At 34.8% G+C, this 19,371-nt stretch overlaps 1 protein-coding gene and 1 long non-coding RNA gene across 2 annotated transcripts; both read right to left on the bottom strand.

Moving 5' to 3' along the window:
• Positions 1-8,272: 8,272 nt before the first annotated feature.
• LOC106424450 (defensin-like protein 295) lies at positions 8,273-10,310 on the bottom strand. Its single transcript, XM_013865207.3, has 2 exons — positions 8,946-10,310; positions 8,273-8,834 (listed from the first exon to the last, which is right to left on the bottom strand). The coding sequence occupies exons 1-2, from the start codon at positions 8,992-8,994 to the stop codon at positions 8,545-8,547; spliced, it is 339 nt and encodes a 112-aa protein (XP_013720661.1). The 5' UTR covers positions 8,995-10,310; the 3' UTR covers positions 8,273-8,544.
• Positions 10,311-15,305: 4,995 nt separating this feature from the next.
• LOC106424459 lies at positions 15,306-15,955 on the bottom strand. The gene is made up of 2 exons (XR_002660924.2): positions 15,753-15,955; positions 15,306-15,651 (listed from the first exon to the last, which is right to left on the bottom strand). It is a non-coding gene; the product is annotated as an uncharacterized LOC106424459 (long non-coding RNA).
• Positions 15,956-19,371: the final 3,416 nt, after the last annotated feature.

Below are 19,371 nucleotides of genomic sequence, written 5' to 3'. Positions count from 1 at the left end.
AAATTAACAAATACTATAAATTAATAAATTTTCTCGGTCCCAAGTTAGGCCAATTCAAAATATGACACAAATCGGTAAAAGAATAAGATAATAATTTAAAAAAAATATTCTATGTAAATATATGGTCCTATTAAAATCATAAATTAACAATCTATATATATAAATTTTATATAAGTACATAATAAATATTATATTGTTGTTTTATATTCACAATAAAAATACCTCCATTTTTTTACATTTTAATATATTTTGATAATATTTAGTAAAATTATCTAAAAAATCATATATAAATTAATGAAACTTAAAAATATACATTAAATAATATAATAAATAATATGAAAGTCAAATTTTTAAAATTTAAGTGATGTATATATGGTAAAATTAAATATTTTCTAATTTTATAAATAAAAATATACAAAAATCTAAAATATGAATTTTTTTTTGTAAATTGATAGCTCTAAAAATTATTAAAAGACCATAGTCCCAACATTATTAATTATAGAAGTTTTACTATATATATATATATGTGTAAATATATATACTATAGAGAATCAATATTAATAAAACATTATCACTCCTATTATTTGCCCCTACTACATGCATTATTACTTTTTTGCCATTAGACTTACCTTTAAATATACTAACTGCCGTTCTTTACATATAACTAACTATTAATAATATTGATATTTTGTAACCTTCCTTTTTATTCCAGTATTCTCACACCCACTTCTCTCTTATACACATACTCCTTTTATTTTCTTAGCAACCGTACTAAATGAGAGGGCCCCCATTCTCTTACCAACACTGATCAATCAATAGAATATTATTTTCAAATAATATTTCATTTATTTTTGTTGTCACCAATGTTTCTCATAACAGTACAAATCTATATTTTATTAAAACTCGAATATGACCTATTAATATATGTATGGTCCAACTATTTTTATATAATTATTAAAAAAAGTTATTAATTATTTAACAAAAATATTATACAAAAATACAAATATGACTAAATATTCAAATATAAAAATTAAATTTCTAAAAAAAATATAAAACAAAAAATATATCCGCTCTTAAAAAATAAACTAGACTTGGTCTGACTTTATTCCGCATTTTCATCCTCCTAAACCTTGAAAACTATGGTTAAAACTTCTGGCAGTGTTACTTTTTTGGTCGTCAGTCTTCTTATTGCAGTTCGTAAGTATCTTATGTAATTCTAATAAGATGTAAGAATGTCTGTCGACAAAAAAAAAGTAACAATGTCTGTTTTAACTTCGCATGAGCCTAATAAAATACAAAATCTCTATGTGTTCTTATAGAGTATGTAGGCTGAATGAGTTTATTATGTAACGTGATTACAATATTTATAGTGATTAGAGGAGCTAAGCTAGGTATTACAGAATGACTAATCTACCCTTCTATACATATACTCTACACACCCCCTCAAGATGGAGGGAGCTTGATCACTCCAATCTTGTTAATCAGCTCAGTAAAACGTGATCTCGATAAGGGTTTAGTAAGTGCGTCAGCTAACTGATCCTTGGTAGAGACATGAGAGACGCGGAGAGCTCTGAATTGGACATTACCGCGAACAAAATGATAGTCTAGAGCAAGATGCTTCATACGAGAGTGGAAAACCGGATTGGCACTTAGGTATGTAGCACCGACATTGTCGCAGTATATCGTCGGAATCGTGGGCACTGTTATACCCAAGTCAGTAAGCAACGAGCAGACCCACCGAAGTTCAGATGCCGTGTTAGCTACAGAACGATACTCAGCCTCCGTCGAAGAGCGTGAGACACTGTTCTGTTTGCGTGAAGACCAAGCAATTGGTGTAGAACCAATATAAACAACATAAGCATTGGTGGAGATGAAGTCATCACTATCCCCTGCCCAATCAGCATCCGAGTAGGCGTGAAGCGTATGAGGAGAGTGTCGACTGATGTGTATGCCGTGACTAAGTGTGCCCGCGAGATAGCGGAGAACTCGTTTTGCAGCCTTCCAATGTTCATCAGTAGGCTGATGCATAAATTGAGACAGGCGATTCACACTGTATGCAAAATCCGGGCGGGAGAAGGCCAAGTATTGGAGACTGCCGATAACCATTCTATACTCACGAGGACAGTCCAAAGCAGTACCCGAGTGCAAAGTCAATTTGGGAGCAGTCGCCATAGGAGTAGAAACCGGGTTGGCTTCGAGCATGTTCATCTTGGTGAGGAGATCGATAATATATTTCCGTTGCATCAAGTGGAGTCCTCCAGATGTTCTTGTGACCTCTATACCCAAGAAATAGTGCAAGTCTTTAGGTTCTTTGAGTGAGAAACGTGAGGCAAGAACCTGAATACAAGCGGAGACCAAGCGAGTAGTACTTCCGGTGACGATGATGTCGTCGACGTAGACCAAGATGTAAAGAACGTCGGAGCTGGCGATGTAAGTGAAGACAGAGGTGTCAGCAGTGGAGTTATGACATCCCATCTGACAGAGAAAGGTCTTTAGTTCTTGATACCACGCGCGGGGCGCTTGTTTGAGACCATAGAGAGCTTTCCGTAAGCGGCACACATAGTGGGGTCTGTCTGGATCTTTGAACCCCGGTGGCTGGGAAACATATACCTCATCTGTAAGGTGTCCTTGAAGAAAAGCGTTGTTAACGTCTAACTGTTTGATCGGCCAGGAATGAGTGACGGCATGATGGAGTACAAGACGAATGGTGAGAGACTTGACAACGGGACTGAATGTCTCCCCATAATCAATCCCATAAGCCTGAGTGAAACCACGAGCAACCCATCGAGCTTTTGGCCTGTCATAATCACCATTTGCTAAAAATTTATTAGTAAAAATCCATCTCGTATCAATGATATGTTGATGAGGTTCTGGAGGCACAAGCTCAAAGGTGCGATTCGCAATTTGAGCATCATATTCATCGCTCATGGCTCGTCGCCATTTCTCATCTCGCATGGCCTGGGCCACGGTTTTGGGAATCGGATATGGGTCTTTGGTTTGGGCAGTGAGGGAGTATTTCTTTGTTGGTTTGATAATTTGGTTTTTGCTTCTGGTTTTCATGGGATGAGCGTTTTGGACTGGTGGTTGTAATGGTTCAGGTGAAGGGTTTGGTTCGGGTGATGGAGATGGAGATGGGTTTGGTGGAGGTATGGGAGTCGGCTGCAGGTTAGAAGTAGGAGGAATTAAGGGTGAGATATCATTACCTGCTGTGTCTGAATGTGCATCACTAGTATGCACCGGTGAATTCATACCTGAGCCCATGTTAGAGTCATGTTCCGCTGCAGCAGAGCTAGCGGGACCCGTCGGTGAAGACGGAGACTGTGGCAGGTGAGGATCCTGGCCCGGGGAGGCAACTTGTTGAGTGTGTACGAGTGGCGTTGGGTTGATAGGTATGGTGGTTGGTGGACAAAAAATAGGTGGTGAAGTGTCTGGTTCAGGTATCGGGGTAGCACTCTTGTGTACAAAGGGAAAGCTGGATTCATCAAACTGAACATGCCGAGAGACATAGATACGCCCAGTTGACTGATGTAGGCACAAGTACGCACTCTGTGTAAGAGAGTACCCAAGGAAGACGCAAGACAGGGACCGGCTCTCCAATTTGTGAGTTGCATAAGGCCGAAGCCAAGGATAACACGCACAGCCAAATACACGTAGCTTCAAGTAGTTCGGCTGCTTCTTGAAGAGCTTTGCATAAGGAGATTGTTGAGCTAGGACTGGAGTGGGAAGTCGGTTGATAAGATATACCGCTGTGGCAAAAGCATAAGTCCAATACTCAACCGGTAATGACGCATGATGGAGAAGCGTAAGCCCTGTCTCTACCACATGTCGATGCTTGCGTTCAGCTATTCCATTATGTTCTGGAGTGTGGGGAGGAGAGGTGAAATGAGAAATCCCATTAGTGGCCAGGAAGGATCGCAGAGCTATGAACTCACCCCCATTGTCTGAATACAAGTTTCGGATGGTGGCAGCAAAGTGTTTTTCAACAACTGCTTTGAATAGGATAAAGGTTTCTTTGACCTGAGATTTTTGCTTGAGGGGATAGAGCCAAGTGTAGCAGGTATAGTGATCAACAAACACAAGGTAATATTTGTAATGGTCGATGGAGAGGACTGGAGATGTCCAAACATCAGAGTAGATATACTCGAGGGGTTGAGAAGAGATGATGGTATTTTTGTAAAAGGGAAGCTTATGACTTTTATTAATGAAGCAATGAGAACAAGGATGTTTTTGTAAAGAAGAAGCAACAGGTAAAGCAAATTGCAAAACAATGGTTTGAAAAACAGCAATAGACGGGTGGCCTAGACGAGAATGCCAAGAGGAATGGGTCGTTTTTGGTGATGGTGAGGCAAAGAGTGAGACGGGTTTGGAAGATGAAAGAGGCCACTCGTACAACTCATCTTTAGTTTTGCCTTGGAGTAATCGGACCCCCGTGCTGAGATCCTTCACCTGAAAATGAGCAGGGAAAAATTCAACCGAAACATTATTAGAGTTGCACAAACGAAACACAGAGATAAGATTTTTCTGGAGATTAGGAACATAGAGAACATCTTTTAAATTATAAGAGCGAGAGGGTGTGGGTAAGAGTGTGGAACCAGTATGCGAGATGGAGAGGCCAGAGCCGTCTGCGATCGTGACTTCCTCTCCGCCAGTATAAGGTTGGTGCAGAGAGAGATTGCTCAGATCAGTGGTGAGATGATGGGTGGCGCCACTGTCGAGGATCCAGCTATTTGGATTGTATGACTGTGCCATAGCCATATTAGCACGTGGTTGCCATGCGGTTGGACCTGGTGAGAACGATCGAGCACCGGGCGCGGAGGAGTAAGCAGCGCCCTGCAGTTGTGGACATCGTCGAGCGCTGTGTCCTTGGACAGCACAAATTTGGCAGCGACCCTGATAGCCACGAGAAGACTGATCACCACGGGCAGAGAAGTTTTGTTGTTGCGACCAAGGCTGCTGTTGGTTACGATTGTTGTTGTTGTTGCGGTTCTGCCCATGATAGTTGTTGCGACCATTGTTGTTAGAACCAGTTGAGTTCCCACGGTGAGTAGCTGCATTCGCGGTGATGGGAGGTGATGACAGCACGCCTTTGCTCTGAAGCTTAACTTCATGATTCAAGAGCTTTTCATGAACCTCCGTGAGGGAAGGAGGTGAGTCTCTGCCTTCGATGGCATCAATGACCTGCTTGTAATCTTCTGGTAGTCCTTCAAGAACATACTCAAGCTGATCTTCAATGTCAATTGGCTTGCCGAGTAACGCTAACTGATCAAAGCGCGTAATGAAGCCTTGCACATACACATCGATCGACGTCGTTCCTTTGGTCCAAGTTTTGAGTTGTTGACGGATCTGTTTGACGTGCGCACAGCTGGGCTTCGCGTACGTCTCTGAGAGTGTTTCCCAGATGTGGTTTGAGGTCGTTGCGGTAGAGAGGATTGGTTGTATCGTGACGGTGATAGCCCCAAGCAGCGCACTATAGATCAGCTTAGCTTGTCGTTTCCACATCGTATACTCCGGATTTGGCGTAGTTACTCCATCGACAGTGTTCGTTGGTGGCGGAATTATGACCGATCCGTCAAGGTGGCCAGCGAGATCATATCCATCAAGTAGGGCGTGGACTTGACGGCTCCACATCAGAAAGTTTGAAGCCGTTAGCTTGGTAACATTTGTCATGTTGATGTTGAGAAGCTTGACAGTGTCAGACACTGTGATTGTTTCAGCGTTAGAAGCCGGTGAAGAAGAAGACATGATGAAGCGTGAAGAAGAAGAAACAGAAGAAGGGTAGAAAGAAGGGTTGGCGGCTTAAAAATTTTCAGATCCCTAGATATCAAGGCTCTGATACCATATAGAGTATGTAGGCTGAATGAGTTTATTATGTAACGTGATTACAATATTTATAGTGATTAGAGGAGCTAAGCTAGGTATTACAGAATGACTAATCTACCCTTCTATACATATACTCTACAGTTCTTACATTGAAATCTTATGTGTTTTTTTGATGAAAAAGGCTTACTAAATCTTATGTTTTTTTTCACTACAGATGTCTCTATATCCGATGCAAGAGAGATGAAGATGCAAGAGACAAAACATGAGAGTGATCCAGAAATTAAGTCTACCTTCAAAGCTGATATCAACCAGTTTGGAAGCTGCGAGAAGGATTCTGATTGCGACAAAAAATGTTTCCCGTCGTGCCAATTAACAAAGTGTTCAATCAGGCACACATGTGAGTGTAGTTTATGTGCATACATGTGAGTGCGATTTATTTAAAGATTAAAGTATCGTGGAAGCTATTTAGATCTAAAACCAATGTTAAATGTTTTATTTTCTATTATGCTGGTTAAAGTTTCTAATGAATTGGGCATGTTCAGAATAATTATATGATTTTTACCATCAATGCGACTAAACAATATATTGTATGTATACTTTTTTTCTTCTCAAAAAAATAAAATAATATATGTATACGTTTTGATTACTGATCCAAATTGCTACATTTAAATTCAATCAAATCACCACAAGCTCGTCGAGTTTTCTATGACGAATTGGTTAAAAAGGCTAAGAAGATGTATATAGAACCGTTAGTTGTAGGAAAGATGAAACAAAAACCTTGATAGCTTTTAAGAATTTGGAAGTACTCGTGACAAAAAAAAAAAAAGAATTTGAAAGTACCACTCTGAGCAATGGTACCAAGGCAGTCTATAAGTTCTTCCTTTGTCATTCCAATTCCAGTGTCACTGCAATTTCGAATACAATCTCTCATACGTAGGTGATGGCACTCTCGAACTTCTCACCGGACCCCTTCCTCCGTCGTCTCCTTCTCCGCTACAGCGGCTTCGCACTTCACAGCTAAGCGATTACATCTCTTTTCGGGGTTCCAGCTACATGAAACACCGGTTCTCAGAAAGGCCCGGCCTGTCAAGTGTGGGTGCCTAAAGCAAAAAATAACTTGGCCCATATATACACAAAACATATTAACAAAATGTGACATGCAGGTTTCGAACCCAGGGCAAAACATAGTTATGAAGACGCTAATAGCCACTAGACCACATATAACTTTTAACAAATGACTGCCCCTAAATTTGTATATATTTTGTGGCACCTAAAGCTGGTGTTTTACCAGCTTTACCCCATGGCCGGCACTGTTCTCAGACCACCGCCGCCGCGAGGAGGAAACGCGGTTCTGAGATGGGATTGAGTTCTCATGGATGTAGCGATGTAATAACTTTAATTGTTAAATTAAATGAAGCAAAACTTTTCAAAACTTTTAGAATACTGTAGGTGAACCTTTAGTTGTAGTATTGTGATGTAGAAAGAGTTTTTTCATCGAAGATGTCACATATGCACGTCCATTAAGCTAAGTCGTAAGATTGCTGTTTGTGAACTTGTTTATGAACTTGTTTATCAGTATCACTATGTTACATATATGTCATCATCATTTGTAATAGAAATTAGTAGTACCAAATCCCAGTCCCAGTCCGAATTAAGGTGGACAAAAAACTCGAATTCGAAGAATCGAACCAATCCCAGTTCGAATTAGTAGTACCAAATCCGAACCAAAATCGATTAGATATCCGAATTATTCAAATCCGATCCGAACCGTAGTATTTTGGGTATCCCAAAATAGATTTATATACCTATATATGTATTAATTTTTTTAGATTTAATATATATAAAAACATTCAGGATATATATGATACTTTTAAGTTCGTTTAAGTACTTGAAAATATATACAAATAATCAAACGTAAATATCTAAAATAGTTAAAATATACTCAAAACTCCAAAAATACTTAAAAATTATTAATTCTCTATCAAAATATTTAAACCAAACCAATTTAAATTGGTTATCTAAATTCGAACCGAATTTTCAAAGATATGAACCGAACACGAAATCCCAAACATACCCGAAAATGAACCCGAACGTGCACCCTTAGTCACTATTATATATCCTATATGTGATGTTACAAAAATATGTGTTATCATATAATTAATAGTATTTTATACGTACGATCAAATAAATTTTCTTATAATTAATAATATTTTATACGTACAATCATATAAATAATCACATATATTATATTTTTAAATTTTAATGTGAAATATAAAAACCATAATTTAAGTTGGTATTTGAAATTGGATATATTTTTGAAATTGGGAATATTAAAACCATAATTTAAGTTTGTGTTTGAAAACCATAAAAAATATGTTAGTAAAAATCAAATTTTGAATATATGTATATTTTTGAATGAATTTTTGATGCAAATCAATTTTAAATTATTATTTTGATTTGAATATGTATATCAAGTAACATAAATCCATTACTTTTTAATATAATGTAATGGACTTCCAATATTTTTAATAGCATAAATCCGTTACTACTATCTATGTTTTCAAACAACACTATTTTTTAACAGCTATCTATGTTACCAAACAAAAGCTTAAAGTACTTCTACTTTAATAAGATACATAGAGATTATATGATATTAAAATCGATGATTCGACCTATATTAAAAAAATCACCAAAATATGTATGCAATGTTTATAATAATTGGCATTAATTGGTGCAGGTACAGAGACCATCAAAACACATATAAGATCTCGAAACACAAGTAAATTTCATACGAGGATCACAGTCTGTCGTCAACTTGCATTTCTTGGCATTATTCTTCTTCGTTTTTAAGTCGTCAAGTCTTGCCGCATGAGTTGATAAAATGGTACATTGGCATTGCCCATTTACGCATAGAGGTGTCCCGTTCGAGCAGTGAAGGTATTCACAATCTTTTGTTGTTTTGCATGGAAGAAAAATCTGAGCTCCCGCTTTCGGAACACTCATCGTCATTGCACCTAACGAAGCACATAGGTCCCATAAAAATATGTTATTATACAATTTTCGAATCGAATGAGTAAGCTTAAGCAAAAAAAAAAAACTGGTTAGATAGATTTAAAGGGGCTTACAAGCGATAACAAAAGCAAGAAGAACGACAAACGTGATCTTTGATGCCATTTCTTAATTATGTTAACTGTTGAAGTGTATATCAAAGGTATACCGGTAAGCTATGGCCTATAAACATTTGCTATTTATTTGTCATTTATTTGACTTTGGGAAGCTAGTAGCAATATTTTTTATTCAGTGACGTATCTACATTAACTAGAAAATTGTATATTTTCAGAATGTAATAAAAATTTGGATGATTCTTTTGCTTTTGCTGCTTGATTTTATTACCATATCTTTGTATATATTCATCCTTGATGCCATATTAACTGTGATCTTTGATGCCATTTCTTAATTATGTTAACTGTTGAAGTGTATATCAAAGGTATACCGGTAAGCTATGGCTTATAAACATTTGCTATTTATTTGTCATTTCTTTGACTTTGAGAAGCTAATAGCAATCTTTTTTATTCAGTGACGTATCTACATTAACTAGAAAATTGTATATTTTCAGAATGTAATAAAAATTTGGATGATTCTTTTGCTTTTGCTGCTTGATTTTATTACCATATCTTTGTGTATATATATATATATATTCATCCTTGATACCATATTACATTATTGTTAAAAATACTATATTAAATTATCATATAGGGGATGATTGGTAAGTTCTATGAATACTTTCTACAGCTCATTTTTTTTACCGCCAATTTAATTAACCAATCATACTTTAAAAAAATAATTTAAAACTACATCCCTAAATTTAAAATAGGAATTAAATTGGCTTTGGAAATAAATTTTTCTAAAACTTTATATTCAGTGATTTGAAAGTTATTAATATAAATCTACAACAATAAAATCTACAATTACAGCAGAAAAACTTACATCATATATTCTAAACTCAAAAAATAAAAGCCACAACATTTACCAATCACTTCCAGAATTTATAAAGACAATCTTCGTTTAAGCTAAGAATAACTGGCAATTAAATCATGTAAATTCCCTATGATTTATGTTACCAATTTTATGTTTTAGGTGGAAAACAATTTCACAACAAATAAATCAATTAAAAGTTACCAGATATATGTATCCTTGTCTATAATTAACTTTCCATTTAATTAGATTTCTCTAGATTTCTAACAAATTTTAGGAGGCCGTTTATATAAACAAACTTGACATACTTATGCTGAATTATTTGGGTATTGTTGATTGATGATATAATGTGAGCCTTGGCTACACATATTGTTATTGACAATAATCTATTTTAATAACAACTAGATGATAATATGCGCGCATGTGCGGACTGAAGTTTTATAATAATGTTTGTTCATTAAATGATTTTAACATTTTGAACATTACAATTTTTATCGACTGTAAAATAAAGAATAAAAATGTTGGTATCTTAAATGTATCATCGTTGTAGAAGAGTTAACCTAATACAACTCATTTAATTATTTTTAAGACATCATATGCACAAAATAAAATTAAGTTTTGCGTTCGACACAAATTACCAAAATAAAATAGGCAATATCGATTGTATAATGACGAAAGAGGATTATGTTTTCTGCTCTTGATTTGTTTACTATTGACTCTCTATAAGTGATTTCATTTTCTACCTATATAAAATTGTGCTTCCATTATCATCTCTGTTTCATTAATATGAATTTAGTTCTTTTTTTAACGTCTTCTATGAATTCGGTGAATTACATAAATGTCAATTTTATAAAAATAGACATCTGTAAAATTATTTCTACTCCAGATAGATATATAAGAATCAAAATTTTGAAGAAAATCACCGGTAAACTATATTAACAAGTTAGTGTTCAAATCTAACATATCAAACTGTTATAGAATATAAGTGCAGACTCGAAATATAAATATCTATCTAGTATATATTCACCAGTTCCATCTAAAAATCATCTAACTTTAGAACAACAAAACAAATTACTTTTAGCTTACGCTTTTGAAGTTTAGTTACTTAAGAGTATAAATATAAATATATATATATATATATATATATAATTCTTTACCATTCTAGCATATGTAAACTATGTAAAAACTAAGAACTGTTTGATTTATTAAATGATTAACCAAAAAATTAATAATAAATAGTTCAAATCTCTCATTCTTAGCTAGATAGAGTATTAGAGAGAAACAAATATTAGACGAATGATCAAATCTCTCATTCTTCGAACAAACTCAAAAAGAGGTGGTTGGAATATTGTCATGATCTCAATGAAATAATATATATAGTGTTTCCAATATTAAAAATGACTGTGATTTGAAGAAGTGTGTTTCTGGGATTGCCAAGATCAAATAAGATATTAGAAACCACCTAATAAAAAAATTATTTGTATGTATAAGAGTATATACATTAGAGTAAGCACATAAATCAAAACCAATACATTTTGTTAATTTACAATCGCGTTTTTGGTAAATAAATCAAAATAATCAATTTATTTACTTTATATGGTATAAATTAAACTTTAGTGATATTGACATAGATACATTGTATATTTTAATATAAATATTTATTATTGACACTTCCTACTCATATGATTTTTAACATTTATATATTTGATGTAACAAAAATTTAAACAGATAATCATAATGAGATTTTTCAATACAAATTTTAAAACTAAAATATTAAGATCTCAATAATTTTTCACTGCAAATTTTGAAATTAACATATTTTTATATAATATATCATTTATTTCAAATGATGTTAATATATCATCCAACAAGACAAATTTTGAGAATGGATATTGAGAGAAATTGTGAAAAGGAGATTCTCACACTATCTCAATATGGTTATATCAGGAAGATTCTCAGGGTATTCAACATGGATGAGTCAAAGAGTGTGTCAACGCCTGTTGGTGTACATTTCAAATTCTCTATAGATGATGATGAAGCAGAGACAAGTATGGATGATATTCCATATGCTAATGCTATTGGAAGCATAATGTATGCTATGATTGGTACGAGGTGTGATCTGGCGTATGCATTTGGGTTGGTTAGCAGGTTTATGAGTAATCATGGGATTGTTTATTGGACTGCGGTTAAGTGGGTATTGAGATACTTGAAAGGAACACAAGATCTGAAAATGTGCTTCAGGAAGACGAGGTGTTTAGAGTTGAAGGTTTCTGTGATTCTGATTTTACTTCGGATCTGGACAAGAGAAGGTCGATCTTAGGTTATGTTTTCATGGTTGGTGGGAATACAATCAACTGGAGATCAAGCTTACAAAGTGTAGTGGCTCTATCAACGACTGAAGCGGAGTATATGGCGCTGGTTGAAGCGGTTAAAGAAGGAATGTGGTTAAGGGGATTAGCGGAAGAGCTTGGATTCAAGCAAGACACAGTGGAGATATCATGTGACTCTCAAAGTGTATTGTTCTAGCAAAGAACAATGTGTATCATGAGAGGACTAAGCACATCAGCAGAAAGATGCACTTCATCAGGGATATTATCGTTCAAGGTGATGTAAGTGTGAAGAAGATACATACTTCTAAGAATCCTGCTGATATATTAACCAAGGTGGTTCCGGTAAAGAAGTTTGAGGAAGCGGTGAACTTCCTTGGGATGTCCGAATACTGAGGAGCGTTCGGCATCGCCTGACAAAGCACATGTTTTCTTAACCTAAGTAGTGGATCATGTTTGATGTATCAAGATGAAATTTGTTGGGATTCGTCAAAGACTGCGTCAGAGACAGTGTCAAGGAATCCGCCAGGAACTTTGTCAGGATTTGGTGATGTAAATCAAACAAGATTGCATAACTTAAACCAAGACAACGACATAATATTAGTAAAGAGAAAAATCACTTTTATGGAGTTATGGAAGTTGATAGAATTATGGAAATATTACTTTCATGGTTTATGGAAGTTGGAAGTATTTTGGAAATATTTCTAATAGGTTTATCGAAAGGGGTGAATGTCATAATCTAACTAGGTTAATGTAATAGACTCTTTCTATATAAGGGGAGCTCGTGTGTTCTCTTATCTCTTGACAAAACAAGTTGATTTGTAAGCTTGAGAGATAGAGAAGGGTTTTATATCTTTTTGATTAAGATTATAGTGGATTGTCTCTTGCCATTCTAGGTGAACTCTAGGTAAACAATTACTTGTGTTCATCTTCTATATTTTTCTGCGTTCTTCTTCTGTTCTTGATTATTTTACAAACTTATACTTTCTAATTTACATCGGCGAGTTTGTCAAAGAGTATGTTGGAGGTTGGGTGTTTTATTCTAGTTTAAGGTCAAACAATTTAACTATTGTAATTTCAACAAGTGTTGGTATTATATTGTCTAGTTATTTTAGTTTCATCATGCATCTTTTTTTAACACTAAATATTACATTAAGATGTTTCATTAACCAATAAATACAGAAGATAGTTTCATCATGCATCTCTACTACTGGTTTTTATTATATCGTCTTTCAAAAATTTGAAAAGTTGGTTTTTTTTTTGCCATCTGAGTATTATTATTAAAGAGGTAAAGTTCAAAATACAGGCCCATACAAAAGCCCACAGATGAAGTCCAAAGCCCAACCGAAAGAACAAACTAAACAAAGGAAACCGATAAGGCCAAAGCCCAAAAAACAACAGAAGCCCACCCTGGCTGCACCGGTTCACCAGACAAGTCGAAAGACACGTGTTTAAACCTCAACAACGAGGAGAAACACGTGTTACCATCACTTTCCTCTTCTCCACCTCTGGAGAAACACGAGGCGTTTTGCCGGAATCTCGCCGGGAAACACATGCAACTTTCCATTATCTTCATCGGAACCACCAGAATCACCTGGGACCACCACGATGAAAGAAACCTCCAACGACTATGTTGGAAGGTAGGGGAAATCCATCGTCTTCAACACAAACCCTTGTGCTCGTTCTTCAAAGAGCTTCAATCTATCTAAATCGAGATCTCTTCCAGGAGCCGAACCACCGAACACAAGGCAGAATTTTCTACCGCTTCAGATTTGAACCGTAAGCCATTGGACCCACCAACCATGCTAAACCACACCAACGCTCTCTGCTTATATTAAGGCTTCAATTGAAAGCCACCGATCTTAATTCGAAACAATCAAATCTCAGATCGAGGCTCAATAAAAGAAAGGACACATAAGCAGAGAGAGAGTAGACCACCGGAAATAACTCTAGGAGAGAAGCCGCCGTCAGCACGAAGGAACAGTGCGACACGGAGCCATATGCCGACCGTTCACCTTCAACGAATAGGTGCAGCGTCGGAGCCAAAAGCCGACCAACCACTGAGGAAAGTATGTCGCCGGAAGAGCCCAACCAAGGGCGGAGTTTTACTAGTTTCATTTCATCACTTCCCTCTGTAAAAAATACGTGAGAGAGAACATAGAGGAAGAAGAGAAACTTGTAAAATTTGAAAAGTTGGTATAATAATTTAACTTTTTACTAAAAAAATTTTAAGAAATATTGTTGTAAGCCGAAAATTTGTGAACCGAGCGATTTTTTCAAAGTTGGGCTACTTTATGTTTCACAGGCCTGGCCCATACAAAACTAAAAATATGACAATGTTTCATGATCATAAAAATTTTCTCAAATTATATACTACATTTCTACACATCAAACAAGATGTAGACAGCATCGTCAATTTATTATATGTTGTCCTCAGAAACTGAATTTCGTTGAATTGAACTATTGGCCAAGCTACTCTTTGGGGAACTACTTGTTATTTGACCCGTACGTCGACCAGAGATCATTACTTGCTTAGGTTTTCATAGAGTATTTGTGTACCTCTATTTTGTGCTTCAAATTATTTTAAAAGTTGGATTTGAGATTCATTGAATTTCAATCTCAAATCTTAATAGCTACAATTATATGACTTAGACAAAAATAAACTCAATATCCAGGTAACAACCTCCATATGTAATCACAATTCTTGAAACAAACAATAATTAAATATTCCCTCCGTTTTCTTAATATAAGTCGTTTTAGAATTGTGCACATAGATTAAGAAAATCATTAATTTTTTATATTTTCTAAACAAAAACATCATTAATTATTTAACTAACCACAAGTCAATCAATAATAAAATAGAAGGTATATTATCATTGGTCATATAACATTAAATGTTAATAACTTTATATAGAAAACCAAAAACATCATATAATTTAGAACATAAAAATTTCTCTTAAACGATTTATATTAAAAAACGGAGGGAGTAGTTATCATTGAAAATAATATATGCATAACCTCCCAATAATATTTACTGTATTATTTATGAAACGGAGGGAGTAGTTATCATAAAAACGAATGTACTTTAACTTTATTAAAAACTGGTTTACCAATAATATTTACTGTATTATTTATGATTAGTTAACTTATTTAAATTTATACTATTAATAATATTATCTTTTAAAAAGTTAAGTTTTTTAATTCTTGTGTTTTATGCAAAACATTTTATATTGTTATTATTACCAAAGAAGAAGAATTGAAGGAAAAAGAAAAAAGTTGGAACGGAAGATCAAGCATTAAAGCCCTTAACAAGTACACATTCCTTCCATACAATAAGGTCCCGGAGTTCTGTCGCAACGAACAAGCTTCCTACAATCTTCATCTAAATCACAAGTCCATGTTAAGCACTCTCCTAATCGTCCTTGTTTACACCATATGCCTTCGCATTCATCGGTCGATCCACATGTTCGTATGTGGTCCTTATAACCCTCTATGGTTGGAACATTTGCTTCAAGCCATATGGAGACGCCTGCATGATGATAGAGGAAACGATTTAGTCAATATACCGATGTAAGTTTCGAGATTAGTCTTGTTTTAGATACCAAAACATATTTAAAAGACGAGACTTACAAGAGAGGACAAGGGAGATGAGCATAATTGATAGGGCTCTTGATGCCATTTCTCTTTCATAAACAGAATAGACAGATTGTTGGCAAAATTTCGCTGACGATTACAAATGTTCAATTTATTGGAAAGAAAATGTTAACTTTATTGGTCAACTTGACCAAAAAAAAAGTAGAATGTTGCCAATTGTAATTAATGCCAAACACATGTTCCACCGGTGTTACTTTCCTAGAACTCGAGGTTATCTTTCCGTCATTATAACTGAAAACGAAGTCATTAAAAGTTATTACATCGCACATTATTACGTGTCCTTTCGATAACTGCGTTCAAATAAGTCTTTCGGGTTGGCCCAGTTCAGCCCAAGCCCACAAACCCTCAACAATAAGAGAATTTGTAATTCAAATATTGATTGTTTCGTACAATTTTCGTTATTCATATATTATTTAGACTATTTGAAAGACAAAAACATTTATGCAAGTACTCTTTATTTAACAACTAGGGAGCTCGGCGCTACGTGCCGGATTTCGATGATAATATATGTTCTAATAAAATTTAAATTAATTTTATGGTCTTGAAAAATAAAGCATTCATCTAACATATGAAGATACATTAATTTTCTTTCACTCATGCATCGTTGTTCTTAAAATTATTTTAAAAGAAAATAAAATTCCATTATATGGATAAGAATATATTAGAATTTTTTTATCAGAGTATTTTGTAACATTTTGTATTATTTTTTTATTTTGAAATAATTTGTAATAATTAGATATAGTGTTCCTACATTTTACAAAGAGAGATATGTATACTTGTAATAATTAGATATATTGCTTCTACATTTTAGAAAGAGAGATATGTATACCGGCTAGAACCTCTTGGCATTATGCCTACAGTGTACATGCATATTATTTTGGTTTCTTTCCTATTTTTTGTAATTTTAATTATAATTTTTTATGTATATATTCGATATATTATATATTGACATCTGTTAAAAAAATATAATTTATATTAATTGTTTAATTTTCAGTTCCTAAAATTTGTGATTTTTTTGCTATCTAAAAATACTATAAGTTGATAAGTAAAATGAATAAAACTAATCGAGTCTTTGTTATGAACTTATGATCTGGATAATATTTTATCTTGGTTATCTAAAGCTTATATTGGGGTTTAAAACTATTAAATTTTTAGATTTTCAAGAATTAGTAAATTTATTTTGATATATGTAATCAATTTTGTTCCACCTCGTCTTAGAGCTATTTCTGATTTATTTGCACCATCTATATTGTTCGCTAATATATATAATCAGTTTTGAACAATGACCTTCGTCGTATTATGAAAATACTGTTTTTTTTTTTTTGTGCTTAAGTGGTTTAGAACTTTCTGTTATGTGTGCAGACAAAACTTAGCAAGCTAAAAACACCCTAAAGCTAAAAACATTATACTAAGTCATTTGTACAGACAGAACTTAGCAACTAAATCTCAAATGAACATATATTTTTAGATAATTCAAAGAGAGGCACGAAAGTCATCTTAAATTTTATCTTAAAATAGATTCGGTTAATCATTTAAGAATAGTATCTCGTTCTTTTGTAACTATCATATAATTTCATACAAAGGAGAATAGTGTTCTCCACCAAGCACATAGTTGTAATACTCTATTGCTATATTTTATGAAACATAGTGTAAACTCATACATTTTACCATTGACTTCTGGTAGCATTGAATTATCTTTGTATGGACACACTTTTCATAAACTTCATACTAAAACACATCTGAGTTACTTACAAAGAAATTCATATAAGAGAGAGACCAATACTCAAACTTCATCTAGGCAATCTTAATAATAATCAATACTTCAATATCACCACGAACAGCAACACAATCCCTCGGTGTATCAAACAAAAAGAAGAGTGAGTATTGCTTGCGAACAACACCAGTGTCTAAGTATGTAAGACCAGAGCCACATCAAATCTGATTCCTTACTCCGGAAACCACGGAAACAGCTCTTGTACGCTGATATTCACGACAAATCACCGATGTGAGTATAACTTATCATCCCCGTAACATTTGCTTCGTAACGCAGCTCTGTCTCGTACTTGGCATCTCAAGACTGATTCAAATAAATAGACTATGTCTTGATTGTAACTCTCTGTCTAACTTTGTTCTATTCCTTCTTAAGTAGTCTTGCGAATCCGTAACTTCTTAAGTAGATTAGAAATAGATTCAGCATAGACTGCTTATCATAACAAAAATATTTAATAAGACACTTACCCGATAGTGGGCCTTGATATTGTCTCCTTTGTGAGTCTAAACATCACATTTCTGAAGCTTGAATTGTAAAAATGAACAACTCAATACTGAGTCATCTTCCAATCACGCAGATTGAGAGATCAAATTCACCATGGAAGTTGGTACCAATTGCATCCAAAATTTGACGACGTGAGCTTTTTCAGCATACCTTGACACCAATCTGCAACTCTATCATATCAGATGACTTTTTTGCAAAAACTGAAGATGAGAAACAACGACATAATGCAAAGGAGATCAGATCGATTAATTGCAAAGGTATGTTTTTTTTTGTAAAACAGAGAAGACCAATGAGATTAAATCAGATCGCCTATACCTGATGTTAGAACACCAAGCAGAACCAAAACTCCACAGATTTCATGGCGAATGCGGGGCTAATCATCTCTTCATTCTTTCATTGATTATCATGTACATCTGCGGTAAGTTTTGATTCAACAAACGTGAAAATAAGGGATTCAACAAACGGGTTTAAAATATCTCATTCAAAAGATGTTCAATGAAGATCTATATATGAATGTGAACGCTGGAAATAATTGAAAACTAATATGATCATGAAATTTAAGAATGGAAATGTCTAAAGCATTAAACCGGTGAAATAAATCTGCTCATAAACTATAGGCGGAGTTAAAGAAGAGACATGAGAATCCAGTAGGAGCATATCCACTCTCATGATCTCACACCACGGCGGACATTCCTGGCTTTCCAGAGATGGAACAACCGGACTTGAACAGTGGAGGATGAGTTGCCCGTCTGCAAATCAGAGAGGAAAACCGAAACGTTAGCCACAGCTCACAGAATTAGTTTTAATCTTTAGTTTAGAACGAATGAGGAGATGATTCTCAAAGTAGGAAAGCTCACCTTTTTATAGTAGAACCTCCACCGCCTTGCAGAATCAGAGCTCACATTGAATATAGAGCATTGTAGATAGATTAATGGAGGTTTAAAAAGGATTATTCGGTAACTGGTATCCTTTCGTTCTGTGATGAAGAAGATGAAAGATCGCTTGCGAATCCGAAATCGCCATGAGCTTTGGAGAGGCGAAGAAGAAGAACATTGGTGGAACCCTAAACGACAGCGCGGCGTTTCACCTAGTGGAGATGATAAAGGGGCTGGGCTCGAAGAAGTTAAAACGAAGCTGGACCAGAACAATATCTCAAACAAACTGCACATAATGAAACGCAGCGGCTTGACTGAAAAAGACACATGTCACTGCGAGAAGAACCCCTTTTCTGACGTGGCAGCTTCTAAGGAGAGAATTCTCTTCTTTATATTAAAAATTGCAAAGAAAAGAAGAAAAAATTATACTTCTTCCTTTTCAAAT

The sequence above is a fragment of the Brassica napus genome, chromosome A2 (genome assembly GCF_020379485.1).
Source record: "Brassica napus cultivar Da-Ae chromosome A2, Da-Ae, whole genome shotgun sequence".
Taxonomy (NCBI): Eukaryota; Viridiplantae; Streptophyta; class Magnoliopsida; order Brassicales; family Brassicaceae; genus Brassica; species Brassica napus.
Note: the sequence above shows the minus strand (reverse complement) of the source record. Positions and strands in the feature narration are given on the sequence as shown.